At 39.6% G+C, this 19,786-nt stretch overlaps 1 protein-coding gene across 4 annotated transcripts in view; it reads right to left on the bottom strand.

Annotated features, from left to right (window-relative positions):
* The window catches only part of APP (amyloid beta precursor protein), a 281,027-nt gene that overhangs the window by 177,406 nt on the left and 83,835 nt on the right, over positions 1 to 19,786 (bottom strand). For all 4 annotated transcript variants that reach the window (XM_056109208.1, XM_056109209.1, XM_056109211.1 and 1 more), the window contains exon 3: positions 18,600 to 18,729. In XM_056109208.1, the coding sequence (XP_055965183.1) occupies positions 18,600 to 18,729 (130 nt within the window). The remainder of the gene's footprint in view (positions 1 to 18,599; positions 18,730 to 19,786) is intronic.

Below are 19,786 nucleotides of genomic sequence, written 5' to 3'. Positions count from 1 at the left end.
TCAGAATCCAAAATACAAAAGGAAACACTTTGACACTGAGAACTACCATGAAAATTCAATTTGTGGGCCGAAGTGATAGAACAGTGGGTAGAGCATTTGCCTTGCACGCCGTCAACCTGCATTCGATCCCCAGAATCCCATAGGTTCACTGAGCACCACCAGGAATGATTCCTGAGCGCAGAGCCAGGAGTAAGTCCTGAGCATTGCCACGTATGACCCAAAAGCAAATATAAAAATATATAAATATAAAAATATATAAAAATATAAAAATAGAAGTATCTAAAAAAAAGAAAGAAAGAAAATTCAATTTGTTACCACTAGTGATTCTTATCTGTAAACTGTTGTTCTTCTCCCATTTTATTTTTTGCCACTTTCATTTTATCATCTGTATTTCTGAATTTTTTAATTTCTAGGATCGATTCTAGAAACAGAAATACAAGCAGTTGTCCTTTAGCCCTGAACCTAGTTATCTTTAGCCTGCTTCAGATGTGAAGGAAGGCAGGTATTAGAGCAATATCCTGCTCGACTGTTGTGTACTTTGCTCTTTTTTTTTTTGAGGGGGGGAAAGTGTCGCTTGAAGATATAAGTTGATTATCAGGAGAATTTCACCGAACACTTCTCTTTCTTCCTGACTATTAAAAATTCACAACCTGATAGATTTTAAAGACGCAATTAATTAGGGCTATTTCTGGGTCTTTTAAAAGGCCGCATAATTGCTAACAAAATACCAATCAGATGGATGCATGGTGAGGCAGAAGAACCACCAGTTATTACGAAAACCTTAAATTATACACAGAGGCAAAAATACTCCAAGTGTTTTTGTTCTCTCCCCCCCCCGTCCCACAGCAGACTCAGGAGCCAGTGTGAGGTAGGAGCGCCAACCAAGACAGGAAAAGGCCTTTTCCAGATACACTTCCCAACCAACTGGTGGACGGTTCATTTCAAGCCCTTCATTTGTTCGTTCCACCTCATTCCTATTCGGCCTTACTCCCACAATCTGGAAGCGATCCTTTCAAGGTCAAAAGCAACCTGTTCCTTAGTCTCTTTTAGCCCTGAGGTTCACATCCACTTCCTCTCCCATATTCCCTCTCCCTTCAATTCTCTCTGCCTCTCTCCCAACCTAGACAGCAGCTGTTCTGCCATTCTCAATCATATCCTAATTGTTTTTCTCTTCTCTCTGACCCTCTCGCCCTCCGTCCCTCCCTCCTTCCTCCCTCTCTCCCTTCTTTCCTTCCTACTGAATCACCATAGACTCGATTCTTCACCAGTGCACATTTCTCACCACCAATGTCCCCAGTATCCCTCACCCCCACTCCTCTCAAAACACACACACACACACACACACACATACACACACACACACACACACACACATACAGAGAGAGCCTGTTTCTCTCTCCCTCTTTTTGGGCATTATAGTTTGCAAATGCAGGTACCGAAAGGTTATGATGTTTATCCTTTTATCTTCTTTCAGCACTCAGTCTTGTCCAGAGTGATCATTTCCAACCACCATTGTCCTAGTGGTCCCTTCTCTGTCCTAACCCCGCTCCTGGCCACATTTGTGGCAAGCTTCCAATCAGGGATCAGTCCTCTTGACCCTTGTTTCTACTCTCCTTTGGTATTTGACTCATCTTTTTAAAAACACTATTCCAAAACAAGTATTTCTTTGACCCCCTGTGTGTGCTTTCTCACTCAGATACATCATCTGCGCCCCAGGAACCAACAACCTCTTTTCCTCTCAAAGTCATCCCTTGGTGGACACATCCAGTTGTCTGCTGAGGACTAACTTCAAGGGCACTGCTTCCGGCAAATGCACTAGAATCAAGCTACCAACTGACCATCAAATCTTGGAACTCTACCAAAGAATAATAAGCAGTGGGTCAAAATATTTCTTATGCAAATGCAAAAGAAAGGAAAGAATAACCATCTTGGAGAAGCCCCAAGTACAGGAGCCTACTAAATAAATCCTGGTGGGCTGCAAAATGCAATCTTCTCTCACTCTGCCATCTATTCTCAGGAAATGTTTACAACTGAGTCAAGTTCCTATCCTGATAGGCTGCATATCTACTTCACTTTTACACTCCATTACTCCTGAAACTGGACCCCACATCACCACATACATAAAATTATTTCAAAATTCTCAACTCCAATAAACCATTTCCTAAGCAAAACCCCTCCTATTTCAAAACTCAAAACTTAGCAGAAAATAAGAATGTCTCCAAAGATGCGAGTTGAGAGCGAAGTCAATAAAGAAACAGAATGAAGAAGAAAATAAAAGAACAAGTTATTCAGCAGAAGAGCTAGGCGGGGAATAATTTGAACATAAGATTCAGAACTAGCACAATCTTTGACTAGTATCCAACATTACTCATAAGTTATCAAGGCTCTGGGAAGCAGAGAAAAAGGGATTATGCTATACATTTTACTGTCTTGGGAATAAAGACATACTCTCAAATAGGATAAAAAATCATAGTGAATATACCTTACTCATCAAGCTCTTTAATAAAAATGCTTTTAAATTTACCCAGTTGCACTTTGAGTGGTGTTTCAAAAATCATGTACCCTTTGTGATGGGAATGGATCCCAGCTAAATGAGTGTCTCCCTCTCTTACTGCTCCTCTGTGGACTTAGATCTTGCCACTCAGATTTGTAAACAAGGCTTAGTTTCATTATTGTTAACCAATTTGCCAAGGCTTATCACTCCTGTGAGAACTGAATTAATTGGAAATCAGGACTTCTAAGGAAGAGGGTTCAAGGTGGGAAATAATTACAGTTAAGGCCTCCGAAAGGTAAACCATGAACTATTTAACAGAAAATTCCCCCTGGAAAATTCTGATCCCACACCTCTAATCCAACGTCTTATGATGGCTTTTAGGTCTAGCTCAAATGAATTATCTGTCTATACCTTCTACCTTCTGATACTGACAAGTAAAAGCTAATAAATTAATGTGAATCTCTATGGTACCAGAACATAAAACCCACATTATAATGAATATATAATGGATTTAAGTATTAAAAGGGATACTTGAATCTGTTTAAAGATAATTCAAGAAAACTTTAGAAAAATATAAGATCAGTTAAAAGAAATGCACAATTCAGGATTATTGATCGGAGCCTTTCTCAATAACCTAAGCACTAAAGAACTATTTCTGTATTGACACAATCCCCCTGTGTCATAAAACAGAATAAGAAAGAGGCTATTCTGGAACATAGTAATTTTCTTTTATAACTGCAACTTCAATCATAGATGTAAATGAAAATTTCTGCTCGCTTTGCTACTTTTCTGCTTGACTGAATTTTATAATGAAAATGTCTGTTTCTTTCCAGCAGAACAAAAATGTCATTCAAATTTTACACACTAGGCAAGAGTGAAGGCATTTGTTTAGATGCAAAATCATTTAAATATGCGTCACTACAAGCTGTGTGAGACATATTTATGGATGCTGCAGCTTAGAATTCTCTGAAGCAATAAAGCAAAGGCATGGAATGAAGGTGCAGCCAGGCTTCAAACGACTTCAAACTAGTTGTTCCTTTCTAAACAACGTCAGCGCCGCCCTCCTCAAGCAGAAAACAGTGGAACTCGGCCAAAGCCCATTCCATTACTCAAATGTCCTCCAGGTCAACAATCCAAAGTCACAGAAAACTCCATCTCCAGCTGACCTCGACAGGGCACAAATATTTTTGAAAAGCGAGCAATCCAGGCACGCAGAAGCTCAGCCTTTAAATCCAATGAAACCTTACCTTTCTTTCAATATAAGGCCCCGTTGAACATCGAACTTATACAAAGTGCTTAAAGAAGGCAAATCTCTCATTAGATTTAACCTTTATAAATGGAGACCTTGCATATGATCAGGGCTTTGAATGATGGGGTGATCTAGGGTATCACTCATTATGAAGAGTATATTTTCTTTTCCTCTCTTAAAAATGATAGTGAAAAATTATTCTTGGGGGTCTCAGTTGTTTTGATCCCTAAATGTGATTTTGAAAAAAATATGAAGAACGGGCTGGAGTGATAGTACAATAGGTAGGGCATTTGCCTTGCATGTGGCCGACCCAGGTTCGATCCCCAGCATCCCATTAGGTCCCTCAAGCACCACCAGGAGTAATTTCTGAGTGCAGAGCCAGGAGAACCTCTGAGCATCCATCGCTGGCTGTGAGCCAAAAAGCAAAAATAAATAAATAAATAAATAAAATAATTTTTAAAATATGCAGAAGGAAGAGTTTGATGTTTTGCTACATCAAAGTATGTGGCTATCAGAATCTTCCAGAAAAAAATGTCATCGATTTGCAATTTTCTATTCCAAAGCAGACTTGTGAACAGGCTAGAGAGATGAGGAGATGAATCTGCATCACATAAACTTAAGGTAACACATATAGTGCAGGGTTTAAGCAAGGTCACCTTGAAAGAAGACAAATGTGCCTTTTTCTCAATCAAGAGACAAAAAATGTGGGTTTCTCTTTGCTGGCCTGACACCCTTCTTAGTCCTACTGTTATATAATAATTCTAAACCTTTCCTGTGAAGATGATACTCACAAGTATCATCTTCAAAGCCTTAGTATTTTAATTTCTATAACATGGAAGCTAGTTATTCATCCAAATCCTCAGAAAAATGGTTGTTGGCTAGGGAACACACTTGGCAGTGCTTGGTTGGGGGGAGTCGCCGGAGCCATCAAGTGCTTCCTGGGGTCAAATTCAAGACGTCTATTTCACCTATATTTTACTACTTATGTCCCTAGCCCAGAAGTGTGCTTATTCTTTGGCGGGGGAGGCGGGGGCGGTTACACCCGGCTGCTGGGTGCTCTGGGCTTACTCCTGGCTCTGTGCTCAGGGATCATTCCTGGAAGATTCGGGAACCATACAGAATATCAGAGATCAAACCCAGGTCAGCCCTGTGCAAGGCAAATGCACTGTCCACTTTCATGTCCAACCCAAAAGTGCATTTTTAAGACTATATGTAGAAAGCTTCTTCTTTGGAAAAACAGGGCTGACACTGATATTTTGGAAAGCCAATCACTGTTCTACAATCAAGAACCCCTCTTTCATAAAATTAAATTCTGTCACTGTCACTGTCAGTGTCACTGTCCTCCCATTGTTCATTGATTTGCTCGAGTGGGCCCAGTAACATTGTGAGACTTGTTGTTACTGTGTTTGGCATATTGAATACATCACGGGTAGCTTACCAGGTTTTGCCGTGCAGACAAGATACACTGATAACAGTTGTCATGTAGAATTGAACAGTGTTCATTTTAATAAAACAAAGTAGGTAATGTGCATTTTCATGGACTTTTCTGAGCACAGGATAAGACAATCTTTTCATCTTATTCTTTTAGATAGCTTATTTAATTGAATTATAGAAGAGGACAATTTTTAAAACTAGGCTTAAGGAAAATTTAAATTCTATTTTCTAGTTATAAATTTTAGTCCAAACAGAAGATATCACCATAGCAGATGCCAATTCCAACACTGAGATCACAGCTGCATAAAAATATGTAGTTTTCAAGAAGTCTTAGATCCAGCAAATATATCAAAATTTTTTAAGTCAAATGATATGAATTATTATTTGCATATCTCATTTCTTAAAAACTATGAACAATCAACATCTAAGTACTTCCTGGGAATGCAGATATGATCCATTTATTCTTTTACACTTTTTGTCAGTAATTGGCAGAAAAAAAAGCAGGGCAAAATAGTAATAACTCCCTTTGTTTATGGTGATAGTCTAGTACACAGGGTATTTCTGCATCAATGGTAAAATTTTTACCATTATGCTTATTCAAATCCAGATTTTTCTTGAGCAAGAAATTTAAGGATTCTGGAGACTTTAATAATAACAGCTAAAAACAATCCCATTCTTTGCCTAAAACTAAAAAAGGCTTGTTTTACATGGCCTATAAACAAAAAAAAAAAACAGATATGCCCCACATTCATATATGTTCTTTGTTTAACCTGAGATTTCTAAACTATTGAAAGAAAATAGCATGTGTCTTAGATGAGAACTGGTAGTCAATACTCTGCACCTCTGCTGGCACAGTCATAGTTCATACGCTAATCCTGCAGACACAAAGCTCATTATCAATACTCTGGGAGTCACGTCAAGCATGATGACCAGTAAAAACTTAAGAGTTCTAGGCTGGAAGTAATGACCCGGGAATCATCAAGGCTGGTCTTTGAGAAACCACTGCACTGATGAGATTTCCTAGTGAGCGTGTTGTATTAGGAGAAAATAAACTGCACAGGTGAGCACCAATGAAAAACACCAGTACTGAGAATTTCCCGGGTGGGCATCAGGAAATTGAACCCCGGAAGCAACAGCAAAGTTGGAAGAGAGGTAATGAGAAGCAGCGGTATACCAATGGTACGGAGGGAAGATCATGAGTGGCAATGTTAGATCCTGCTGACAGGTTAAGGAGGACAGAAAAGTGACGAATTGGACAAACTTTCACAACAGCAGATGGCAGAGGGAACAAGAGTCCGGGAACAGAAAACAGAAACAGCTGACAAGTCAGTGAGTAAGAATGGCTGGAGGGCTGGGATGTGTCTCCAAGGGACATGCGTGGAATGTTCTAGTCCCTGAGTTTGATACCCAACATCATCTCATGCCACACCCTGAGTTTACACACTTGACACACAGCAGATATAGTTCTAGTGGCGCTCAACCACTGCACTGTGAGGTCCACACCAACATGCTAAGCATCGGAGTCAGCCCTGTACCAGTCCTATCCCCAGTACCACTTGAAGTGACTGTGAATAGAGAACCAAGGGCAGAAATGGAACATGAGCCTATTATAGTAAGTATGATTAGAAAATAGGCCCTGGCTGGAAATCCTAAATTTGTAATAAAGTAAGAGGCAAAAGTCACCATAATGGTCTTGTAGGGATGTAGGAAAGCTCAGCTGATAAAGAGGAGGATCTTCAGGGACAAACCATATGGATGTAAAGAAGGAAGGGAGGAGAGAGAGAGGGAAGGAGGGAGCAAGGGAGGAAGGAAGGAAGGAAGGAAGGAATGAAGGAAGGAAGGAAGGAAGGAAGGGAGGGAGGGAGGGAGGGAGGGAGGGAGGAAGGATGGAAGGAAGGAAGGAGAGAAAGAAAGGAAGAAAGAAAGAAAGAAAGAAAGAAAGAAAGAAAGAAAGAAGGGAGGGAGAGGGAGGGAAAGAATGAAGAAAGAGTGAGAAAGAGAGAAAAAAAGAGAAAGAAGGAACGAATGAACAAAAGAAAGACAGACAATGTGCTGTTGCCATATTTTTAAAGTGGCTAATGTTATAAGATTTAGGACATTGCAAATTGGGCAACATTTCTGAACATACATGGACCTAATTAATAAATCAATAGGATGTCCCTAATTTTAATGTCATAAAAAGATTTAAATCTCTGAAATGGGAGTAATCAACACCTGTACATCGAATGGTAAACAACACATTCATATCATCATAAATACGATAGGAGTTAACACACAGATTTACTCATTAAGGTACAGTAGAAAACTTCTAAGATCTACTACCACTATGAATTAATTATAATTAGAAGTAGGTTTCTGTTAAAAAAACAATTTTTTTATCAGTAGAATGAAAAGGTAAGGATAAAAAACTATCATAAACTAATCTAATGTTTATCTCTAAATGGAGATGGCTCTCATACATGCTGGCTTTAAATCCGTCAAGTGGAGTTTAGATTAGATCTTATTTCTTAGCAATAATAGTTAAATAATCTTTTATCAAGATACTGGTGGCTTCATAACCTATGATCCTATGTTCCTTAGTTGTTAAATAAAATCTGGCCTTACTCCTTTGATCAATACTAGCTTAAGTAAATGGCATTTACCATGATCTTAGTGACTCTTTGAGAAATGTGAAATTGCTATTTTATGCCCTTTGCCTTTCTAACCTTTAAGTTCTTCCTTCTTTTACATTTTTCCCCTTTTCAATTTCAACTAAGTTTTTAGTTCATTCAAGATACAATGAATGCCTACTTATTAAAAGTCAACAACAAACTTGAAACTCTTAGGATAATTCAGTAATGTTACAAAAATATCAATTTTCATAAACTTCTATTTCAAATAAAACAAGTACTTCTAAATTTACAGACATTATAGGATAGATTTCTTAGTTTTCCATGCCATGTAGCTTATGCCCAGTATAGCTCTCCAATTATTTCTTCCCTTCACTGGGTTGGTGAATATAATGTATTTCTTTCTCCCAATCTACTATGCTCATGACTTTGCTAATTAAAATTCGAAAGATGATGTGGAGCTCTATAGTCAGGTTACTGCTAGTTATTGAAATATTACTCTAGGGTAAGAGCATATTTTTCCCAAATCCAATCGTGCCACCTATTAAAAGAACTTACTTAATGAAAAGATCTATCCTGACTCACATCATATTAACTGTAACGAGGACTTAGAAAGTGGACATATATCAGAGGTAATTTAGCATATTAATAATATGCAAGATAGGGGTGACAGTACAGAGGGCAGGTGCTTGTCTGGCATACTGCTAACTCGGATTTGATTCCCGGTACCCTGTATGGTCCTTTGAGCCCTGCCAGGAGTGATCCCTGAGCACAGAGCCAGAAGTATTCCCTGAACACATCCATGTGTGCTCCCCAAACCGAAATAGTAATAATAATATGCAAGATAAAAAAAAATTACGGTGAATGTTCAAAATTTTTTCTTGATAAAAAAACAATCAAGTGAATTTGATGCCCTTCCAAATAAAAATGTGATTTCAATACTATCCAAATTTAAATAATCAATCACTTTCTATTCTAATCTTTCAGCATGATTTACCAACCCTACAATGCAAATTACTATCACCAGAACACACCATACAAGTTTCCAAAGTCACTTCATTTTCTCTACAAACCCCTTAGAATCTATAGGCTCATGCTTCATCCTTTTCCATCCCCAATATGTTCCAGATCATACCCCCATCTCCTTAACATCTAATCTTATAGTAATCTTTCACTTTTCTTACATAAAAATATTCACACCATATTAATCCTAGGCAGCTTCAAGGAACAATGAAATCATGCAATTTGCTGCAATGTGATTGGAACTGGAGGGCATCAGGCTGAGTGAGGTCATCCAAAAGAAGAAAGACAAACACAGGATGGTCTCACATATCTGTGATATATAGAATAACTGGACAAGAAAATGCAATGTAGTAGATGGAGATTACCCATGATTAGATTATCCATGATCCCAGAGTCCAGGGATGACAGAAAGGAAAGAAATGAAGGCGGGAAAGGAAGAAAATGAACAAGGCAAGTAATAGGGAAAACAGGTGTTGGGGTTTCTGTGATACCAGGGATGTGGCATAGTGGTACCATCATTTATCCAGAGCAGAGATGCCACAATACTGAAACCATGAGATCTAAGCTGCAATTACACTGAACTTTGAAATGTCAAGGTGGTAGGTGGGGGGCAGGAAGGAGCATAGGAATGTTGGCAGGATGGTGTTGACACTGTGGATGGGACTGGTGTTGAAATATTGTTTGCTTAAAACTACACTATCGAGACTGGAGCAATAGCACAGCGGGTAGGGCGTTTGCCTTGCACGCAGCCATCCTAGGTTTGATTCCCAGCATCCCATATGGTCCTCCGAGCACCACCAAGAGTAATTCCTGAGTGCATGATCCAGGTGTAACTCCTGTGCATAGTCGGGTGTGACCCAAAAAGCAAACAAACAAACAAACAAAAAAACTAAACTAAACTATCAATAACTTTGTAAATCATGGTTTTTTAAATTAAAACAATTTTTAAAAATTAAATACATTTTTTTAATGTCACATCATATTGTGTTATAGTGATTGATTCAAATTGAAAATTTGTTAGTGGTTAGGTGAGCAACCCTGAGAAGATGAGTCTAGTTTGGATTACCTTGACTATGAGGTCCTGAATTACAGGTCACTAAACTACTGAGCAAGATCAGTTCAGGGCTGGAGTGACAGTACTGCGGGGTAGGGCATTTGCCTTGTATGCAGATGACCCAGGTTCAATTCCCAGCATCCCATATGGTTTCCTGAGCACCGCCAGGAGTAATTCCTGAGTGCAAAGTCAGGAGTAACCCCTGTGTATTGCTGGGTGTGACTCAAAAAGCCAAAAAGCAAAAAAAAAAAAAAAAAAAAAAATCAGTCTGGCCCACAACCAAAAACCCTAACAATATTTAAGTAGTGAAATTCTGCTTTAAATTCTGCAGAAGAAGCATAAAGATAATTTTCTATCCATAGGATCACAATATATCACCAAGGAAATGCAAATATCTGAAAAAGTGCAGATAAAAATCTATCACAAGAGTTAGGATGCTAATAGGAAATTGACTGAAAACTCACCCTTCCCGCACTCTCCCCCACGCCCCTCACCCCCGCCCCAAGACTGTATCACTGTCCTCCCATTGTTCATGGATTTGGGGAAGGGAAGGGAAGGGAAGGAGAGGGGAGGGGAGGGGAGGGGAGGGGAGGGAAGAAAGAAAGGAAGGCAGGAAGGAAGGGAGGAAGGGAGGAAGGGAGGAAGGGAGATGTGGAGCATGGTGATGGGTACTGGAACGGACCTTGCAAAGCAGCCCTGAAGTGAACAATAACGTCTCCATTGTGAGACTTGTTACTGTTTTTGGCATACTGAATATGCCACGGGGAGCTTGCCAGGCTCTGCCTTGCGGGCGAGATACTCTAGGTAGCTTGCTGGGCTCTCTGAGAGGAATGATATATATACTTTTTTCTAAACTTTATTTTATTTCTTTATTTTTAATTTTTTTGCTTTTTTGGGTCACAACTGGCGATGCATAAGGGTTACCCCTGGCTCTGCATTCAGGAATTACTCCTGGCGGTGCTCAAGGGACCATATGGGATGCTGGGACTCGAATCCCGGTCAGCCACATGCAAGGCAAATACCCTATTTACTGTGCCATTTCTTCAGCCCTCTAAACTTTATTTTAGAACTACTGTCACTGTCCTCCCATTGTTCATCGATTTGCTCAAGCGGGCCCAGTAATGTCTCCACTGTGACAATTGTTACTGTGTTTGGCATATCGAATACGACATGGGGAGCTTGCCAGGCTTTGCCATGCGGGCGAGATACTTGGTAGCTTGCCGGGCTCTCCGAGAGGGGTGGAGGAATTGATCTTGGGTCGGCCATGTTGGCCGCTTCGAAGGCAAACACCCTACCTGCTGTGCTATTGCTCCAGCCCAGTTTAGGGAAATGTTATTGCTGGTGTTTCACACATAAAACATTTCAGAACCATACCCTCTGCCAGATCCCTCTGTCCTTCACCATTGTCCCAGTTTCTCTTCACTGGCAACTGTTGGGCTACTGCCTGGGTCAGCCATGACCCAGACCAGGGGCAAAACGAATGCCCTACCTAATGTCCTATCTCTCCAGCTTCATTTGTTACTTTCTTTTAACTTTTGTTTTTCCCTTTCTCTGGAATTCAAATTTTCACAGTATTTAAAATTCTCTTCATTTTCTATGTATCCAACAGCACCGCATCTTCCAGCAACTCTGCAGCAGAGCTCTGGAAAGACCCAGTCCAGGCAAGTAAGACCAAGAGGTCATACTTCCGGGAGACCTTCACTCTCTGGGAGCCTCCCGCCCCCCTCCGCCTGCACTGCCAGCTCTGAAACCCAGCTGTTGTCTTGGGACAGACCTTCATCATCAGGTTCCAAAGGTAAACTCTTGCTAATAGAAAAAAAGGAAGGAAGGAAGGAAGGAAGGAAGGAAGGAAGGAAGGAAGGAAGGAAGGAAGGAAGGAAGGAAGAAGTGGAGCATGGTGATGGGTACTGGAGCGGACCTTGCAAAGCAGCCCTGAAGTGAAGCCTCGCAAGAGGGAGTATCTGGGCCAAGTTGGCAAGAACAGGGTGTCAGCCAGCACCAGGTGTTCAGCCTTGAGCCTCACTCAACCTCCTGGTCACATGAACCCAAGACTCAGAAACTGTCACATATGCTTAGCAAGTCATCCTAACTGCAGAATCTAGCCTTGATTGGGATCGAACTGGGGCATAGCAGAGTTAGAGAGGTGATAGGCCAATAATACTAAACTTTCTGTGATTGGACCTTTATGTAAGCGAAGACCCTCTATAAAATATGTGTGTATTTGGCAATAAAGTGAACAGCCATCAGCTGCTCCCAGAGGGTGTTTCTCTGCACACCCGTCGTCCATCACCCCATGTCTGCCTGAACCCAGTGCACAATTTGTTCGGGCACGCTGGGGGAAAACTGTTCCCCAACAGAAAGGGAGGGAGGGAGAGAGAGAAGGAAAGAAAGAAGGAAAGAAGGAAAGAAGGAAAGAAGGAAAGAAAGAAAGAAAGAAAGAAAGAGAGAAAGAGAGAGAGAAAGAGAGAAAGAAGGAAAGAAATAAACTCCTGGGACACATATTGAACAAGAGTGATTTATCAAGGAACGAGGAAGAGAGGGAAAATTTAATAAAGTCATTCAGTGTCAACTACGACAAAACAACAACAAAGGTAGCTGAATTGATCCCCTAGAACTGAGAGTAAAGCAAATACCAAGAACTTTCTGGAATAAGCACTAAAATGTGACCATTTCAAATGTTCTTCCACCCTTTGATACTGAAATTTAACAGTAAACACATCTTAACTCAGGCTTTATGCATCAACTATTCTTGCATCAATTCTTGTATTAATGATTTTTTTTTGGTTGTAATTTTAAGACAGCATACATTTTGCCTCATGGTACAAACTTTACTTTTCTAAAATATATGGAAATACTTGTGAAATACTTTAACTCTACTTGAGTATTTTCTCTTTCTTTCCTCCTCCTCCTCCTCCTCCTCTTCCTCCACAACCAAAGTGCTTAGGGCTTATTATTGGTTCTGTGCTCAGGGAACCATATAGGTGCTGGAGATCAAGCTGGGTCAACCATGTGCAAGATAAGCTCTCTGCCTGCAGTATCTCCAGCCCTGAACCTGAGTTATGACCCCAAACTTTCTGCCAAGATATCCTCAGAATCTTCTGTAAGAACCCTAGACCAGGGTGCTTATCATTTAAAATCACCATTCCAACCAAACAAAGGAAGCAACCTAATTTCTGAAAGGAAGAAATAAACATTTAACAATGCTAGAATAAAAAAATCAAGCTTTCCAGGAATATTTCATAAAATGAAATATTCCTGGTGAAAAAAATGCAGGCCACAAAACAGGAAACAAATTTATTTATAAACCTATTAAATTTTTAAGAGCAAAACAGGTGTAAAAATGATTCACTAGAAGAAGGTCAAATATTTTTAGTTATTAATTCTTGATTGTGGTTGCATTTTAAACTTTATACAATAAAAACATTTTAGTGTTGTAATCTAAAAAATGTATTTCAAATACACAATTGTAATTTTTAACACATATTACAAATGGCATGCCCATTAACTACACCAATCATTTTCAATGCATTAATAAAAAGCATTGAAATATCTGGCCAACTTAACAGTGTATTTGAATCATCTAGGACTTAACACAAATAAATTTTTCATTTCATTAAAACATGGATAGCAGAGTTCTTTGATTGGGCATGAGAGCAAACTGGAAGAAGACATGACTTTCTAATGACTCACATTACTTAATGTCTTGAATATATCTCTAATAGAAAAAGAAAAAGATAAAGAATTCACTAGGTAAATCATTCATGCTATCAAAGCTATTCTCCCAGACAACACATGATTTGTTAAAATTCTCAGAAGATGTAAGAGCAGATACAATTATTAAAATGAGAATATTACACTAAATTGGAATTGGAGCCAACATAAACAGTAAATTTTTTTTCAACATTTGATTTTTGAAAAAGCTCTTAAAAAATTTACAAAAGGTATCTCCCCACTCATTCTCTATCACACACTTTGGAAAGAAAATCATTCTGAAGTCAATATAATTTGGGGTCTAGCAGGAACTTGGCAGAGAGGGATAGAATTTTTAACACTGGCATTGGAGAATGATCTCATTCAATGGTAATCATTTACAGATATTCCTGCATTGCCAAATGAGATGGTACTCTGCCTTCTTAGACCTTCCCCATCAATAAGGAATCTATGGGATAACTTTAACTTTTGCCCTAAATTTAAGAATCAATCCTGAAACAACTGTAGCCCATAAGAAGTTATTACTCCTCTATAAAGTTCATAAAAGCACAACCACCAACAGATTTAAAAAGTCAAATTAACAACCATTTCTGTGACCTTTCCAACCATCATAATTATTACCTGAGGGTGGATGGGGAATTTTATGAAGTGAGTTTCACAGTTCTCTTTTTTTCTAATGATAATACCACTCATTTATTATAGAATTTAAATAGAAAAAAGGCTTTAATAAAATTCAAATCACTTGTAATCCCACTGTTTGGAAATAACACTGTTTACATTTCTTTTCCATGTCTATTCCTTTATAAAGTAGCTGAGATTAAGATTCTATATGCTAGGCCAGAGCGAAAGCATAGTGGGTAGGGAGCTTGCCTTGCATACAGCTGACCAGGTATAAACCCCAGCACCACATATGATCCCCGAAATGCTGTCAGTAGTGATACCTGAGTGCAAAGTCAGGAATAGTCCTGAGCAATGAAGTATAAACTTGGAATATTCCAAAGTACCATACAGAAGATCACAGAGACATCTGTGCCTAAGGACAAGATATAGCCTGATGAAGAAAAATCTGGCCCAAGAATCTGGTCTCCCCACTGGGTTCAGAAGTCAGGATGCCCAAGTATCATTTCCCTCACAGGTATATACAATCTCAGCACTAGTATCTCCCTGGACTTCCTACCTGGGCCTATAGAAAACAGGTCAGTGAGAACTGGAAGACCATCATCACTGACTCACTGTTACTCTAAATTCCTGTACTGGGACACTGGATGTCCACGTCTAAAATAAAAACGCTCTTCTGTACCATCAGGTCTAAGGAAAGATGGACTCATGCAATTCACCATTACAATTCACCATTAAAAAATGGGACTCCAATGGCAATGATAGTTGGAAATGAATTGAGTGAGTAGGTAAAGGGATATATATATGTATATATATATACATATATATATACATATATGTATATATATATATATATAACCTGTCAGTACTTGTTTTCAAACCATAATGCTCAGAAAGGGAGGAGAGAGAGAGAGAAAGAGAGAGAGAGAGAGAGAGAGAGAGAGAGAGAGAGAGAGAGAGAGAGAGCCCCACAGAGGCAGGTTGGGTGTGGGTGATGGATGGAGATGGTGGCGGGAGGGAAACTAGGGCCATTAGTGATGGAAAAAGTACATGGGTGAAGCATCCTATGACTGAGTCCAGTCATGTACAATTTGGTAGCTGTGTATCTCACAGTAATTCAACTAAAAAAAATTTTAACTAGAAAAGAAACAAAGTAAGAGAATAATAAGTGACCAACAGGAAGAGACCCTCTGAGTCAGCTACAGAACTGAGGTGCCCACAGGGTGAGGCTGGGAGAAAGGTGTTGAAATATTAAATGCCTGAAAATCTATTTATTGACAGTGTTGTAAATCCTAGTGTGTAAATAGACTCTGGAGAAAAAAAAAAGTTCTTCACACTTAACCCTATTCTTACCATAGTCTTATAAAACATTTTTAAATATTGTCGTCAGTGTGATGTTTCTCAACAGAGCTGTTCAGCAGAAATTTAAAAAAGAAATCTACTCTGGTAATAGTATCTATCACAGTACCTAAACATATCTTTTCACACTGAAGAATATTAACTATAGATAATTCCCATAAAAACAATTACCTAAAAAAGGAGAATGTTTGTCCTAAAGTGATATTAAAACAATACAAGTCAATGAGGATACATCTGAATAACTTCAATTTCTCGTATGTCCGTATCTGAAAGGTCTCTTGGTTAACCATACATATGTGTTTGACAATTCTTGAAAATGAAACAGAATGACCTAAGGTAATCATTTACCTTATCACTCAAAGTAGCCATTCTTTAACTTCTAATTCTTGCGGACCTAGCTATTAACCTTACTTTGCCCCTCAAAGTCAACAGTACTTTATCTTATGCAATAGTATCCTGTCTTTACTAGACAAAGTCAAGCGCAGAAGAATGGAAGTTTCAACAGTGGCTCTATTACATCACGGTGGTAAGTCATTTCAATGGAAAGGGCTGGAAAGTTTTGCAAAGAAAATACACTCCCGTAAGTAATGACACCATTGTACTTGAATCTCGTGTGAGATCGTGAATACACTGCACCTATGATTAAGACAGATTCTATATTCTGGCTATAGAAGGACAATGAAAAGAGTGAGATTATGAGAAGCGACTCATTTTCAAAGAAAAGCATCCATCCACTCCAAGGGAAGAAAATCCAAAAGCATCCCGATACACTGGCTCCATCTAGATCCCAGATTGTAGCAAGAATGCCCAGGCCATGCTCTAGAGAACAAGGAATGATCCAGAACAGCAACAAAGACACAGAATCTCATTTAGAAGGTTGTATGTTGGACACGGGTATGTTTCTCTTTTTGAGCCTTGCTTTGAATTGTAATATGGTTCATGTTAAAGGTAATACAAGGAGCTGCAGTGATAGCACAGCAGGTAGGGCGTTTGTTTGCCTTGCATGCAGCTGGAAGAAAAAAAATTGAGAATTAAAAAAAATCTCTTTCATCTATAGGACATATTTGGACACAGAGTTTATAGGGTAGTTATGGTAATGTTAAACAGTAATACTTTGTTGCCCAGTATGATCATAAAGTGGAAAACATTATCAAGTAGAGATCTGGCCTGTTCTGGGGTTCCAGGGTCACGGTAATAGGGCTCGAAGACTCAGTACCTGTTCCCCACGAGGTTACATTCGAAAGGAAATGTATTTGAAATAGCATGAGCAGGTGAGAGCTCTGAGATATTAATCATTAGCACAGCCTGGCCCACCTAATTAACTCATTGGTGAGCTACCTCCTGACTTGTGCTGAATAATATGATCTCATGGGGTAACCACTAAGTTAGTTTTAATTACACAGTTCATGGAGACAAGTGACCTTTATCTTTTCTTGAAAGATGGGCTCCCTATCTAGTATGTAAACAGTGATTTTCGGATTATTAAATCTTCACTTCTTGACCAATCAAGCAGGAAAGGCCGAGCAGTCCCGTGCACGAGAGAAGAAGAAACAAAGAGTCCTGAGTTAACAGATCTCCAAGAATCTGATTTTTGCACACTTAATGCAGCAATCACACCGTGAGCAGTAAAGCCACCTGATGATACACTTATTCTGATGCCCCATGTTTCCTACGCACACCCCAAATTACACACAGAAATAGTAATGCCGTTATGCCATTTGGGCTGGACCATGTAGGAGAATGATTTTCAGGCTCTTTCATAATCATCCTTATTTTCAAGACTGTTCTTAGGACTGTAAAATTTTTTCATTTTAGTCTTTATAGGCATCAGGATACACTATCAGTTTATGTCCGTGTCTCCCACTAAGATCCCTATTGTCTATATTTAGAAGCATCCCACTGAAGAATAAACTTATGGAAAACATCTAGATGTTAGCGATCAAAAGATTGTTGATTTCCAAAAATCAGCCTGATAACAGAAATGCAACTAAGAAGAGACAGATCATTCACTCACACTGAAAACACTGTCATGTTTGTTTGATATTTAAAGAAAAGAAGGAAGGAAGAAGGGAGGAAGGGGGGAAGGGAGGAAGGGAGGAAGAGAAGAAGGAAGGAAGGAAGGAAGGAAGGAAGGAAGGAAGGAAGGAAGGAAGGAAGGAAGGACTTTCTGCTTTAAGAGGAAAAAAAATACCCCTATATCCATTTCCTCCCAATGATATTTAAAAGAAGGAAGGAAGGGAAGGAAGGAAGGAAGGAAGGAAGGAAGGACTTTCTGCTTTAAGAGGAAAAAAAAATACCCCTATATCCATTTCCTCCCAATGATATTTAAAAGAAGGAAGGAAGGAAGGGAAGGGAAGGGAAGGGAAGGGAAGGGAAGGGAAGGGAAGGGAAGGGAAGGGAAGGGAAGGGAAGGGAAGGGAAGGGAAGGGAAGGGAAGGGAAGGACTTTCTGCTTTAAAAGGAAAAAATACCCCCATAATCATTTCCTCCCAATAGTGTAAAGCATCCAGGTAAACTAGTGGTAAGCTAGTCACAGTTTCACTTCAGATTCTTCTCTAATGAAGTCTATGTGGAGAAGCGCACAGGGCCCTAGTCCTACAAGTCTAGATAACATACATGATAAATCACCTACAGAATTTGGTAAACAGTAGGCAGTCCTGGGATGGGCCCCAGAATCTGCAAGTAAGAAACACACAGGACAAATTCCTTCTGAGGCAGGAAGCTAGGAAACACTGCTCCTCTACCATTAAGGGAAGGACAGGATACCTTTATAGTAAAAAAGAGAAAGAAAACAATTCCAAAGGCAGGAGAGATAGTAGAGCAGGCAGGGCACTGGTCTGACAGGTGGTCGATCAGCCCCAAAAGTGATCCTTGAGCACAGAGCCAGGAGTGGAGCCCTCCACCACCACAGGGTGTGGTCCCCAAACCAAATATAGAAAGAAAGAAAAATGAATCCAGTACAGACTGGCAATAAAGTAATCAAGCCCAATTGGCCTAATTGGAATATTCTCTTTTTGGTCCACAAAGACCAGGGCTGGGTCGTGCTTACCCAGACAGCGGTAGGGGATCACAATGTGGGCATGGGTCTTGCATTGTTTGCGTCCCCTCTTGCACCAGTTCTGGATGGTCACGGGTTGGTTGGCTTCCACCACGTTGGTGATCTGCAGTTCAGGGTAGACCTAGGAGAAAAAAACACAAAGGGTGTGTGGTTACAGCCAGGGCTACCATCGGCCACTACTGTTAGTCCATGGGCTTGTTGTTCCCCAGCATTCAAAGTAGCTCTCATTTTGATCAAGCCAAAAGAATTCAGGACCCGGGAAATAATAAAAGTGACAAGAGCCTGCACATTTCCTTCGAAATATTAAGCAAAGCAACTTTTTATTTTCTTTTACTATACCCGTTCAATATATAGGGCTGGAGCAATAGCACAGCAGGTAGGGCGTTTGCCTTGCACGCGGGCGATCTGGTTCGATACCTCTGTCCCTCTCAGGGACCGGGCCGGCAAGCTACCGAGAATATCCTGCCCACACAGCAGAGCCTGGTAAGCTCCCTGTGGTGTATTCAATAAGCCAGAAACAGTAACAGGAAGTCTCACAATGGAGATGTTACTGTTGCCTGCTTGAGCAAAATGATAAATGATGAACAATGGGAGGACAGTGCTACAGTGCTATACCCGTTAAGGCTTTATATGGTCTTGATGGAAATCACATTGAAAATAGAAAAGTACCCCTTTGATAAGCAAACTGATGTGTAGATGATATTCCATAAACTACTAAATAAAGTCTATAGTAAATGTCTTGCTTGAATGGAACCCGCTTCTGTCTTCCTCATTTAGGTGAACGTTTTACAAACAGAATATGTCACAAAGTAAGCCTCCCGTATAAAAATGCTCCTGCTTACTCAAAGTGATTCATACAACATAATCCATCAGTTATCATCTGGGTCATGTAAAGAATTGTATTCATAAATCTCTTTCCTTGTTAACTATAGCCAGTGCTTTGATTGCTGTTCTCGGTAAATGTTGGTGTTTACAGAGCACTTGAAATAAAATGTGAAAGCCAGATCAATTGAAATATATTTGTGACACAGCAAATCATGTTTACTTATTAACAGCGATGAGTAGAGATTCAAAGTAAAAAGATAAAAATTAAAAATTTATTTCTAGCATGCAGTTTTCTTTGACTAAATCTTGCATTTTGCCAGAGGGCCTATTTTGCCAAATAAATGAAGAAAAGA

The sequence above is a fragment of the Sorex fumeus genome, unplaced genomic scaffold, assembly GCF_029834395.1.
Source record: "Sorex fumeus unplaced genomic scaffold, SorFum_2.1 ptg000265l, whole genome shotgun sequence".
In the NCBI taxonomy this organism is placed as follows: domain Eukaryota; kingdom Metazoa; phylum Chordata; class Mammalia; order Eulipotyphla; family Soricidae; genus Sorex; species Sorex fumeus.
The sequence above is the reverse complement of the archived record's forward strand: the minus strand, read 5'-3'. Positions and strand labels throughout refer to the sequence as shown.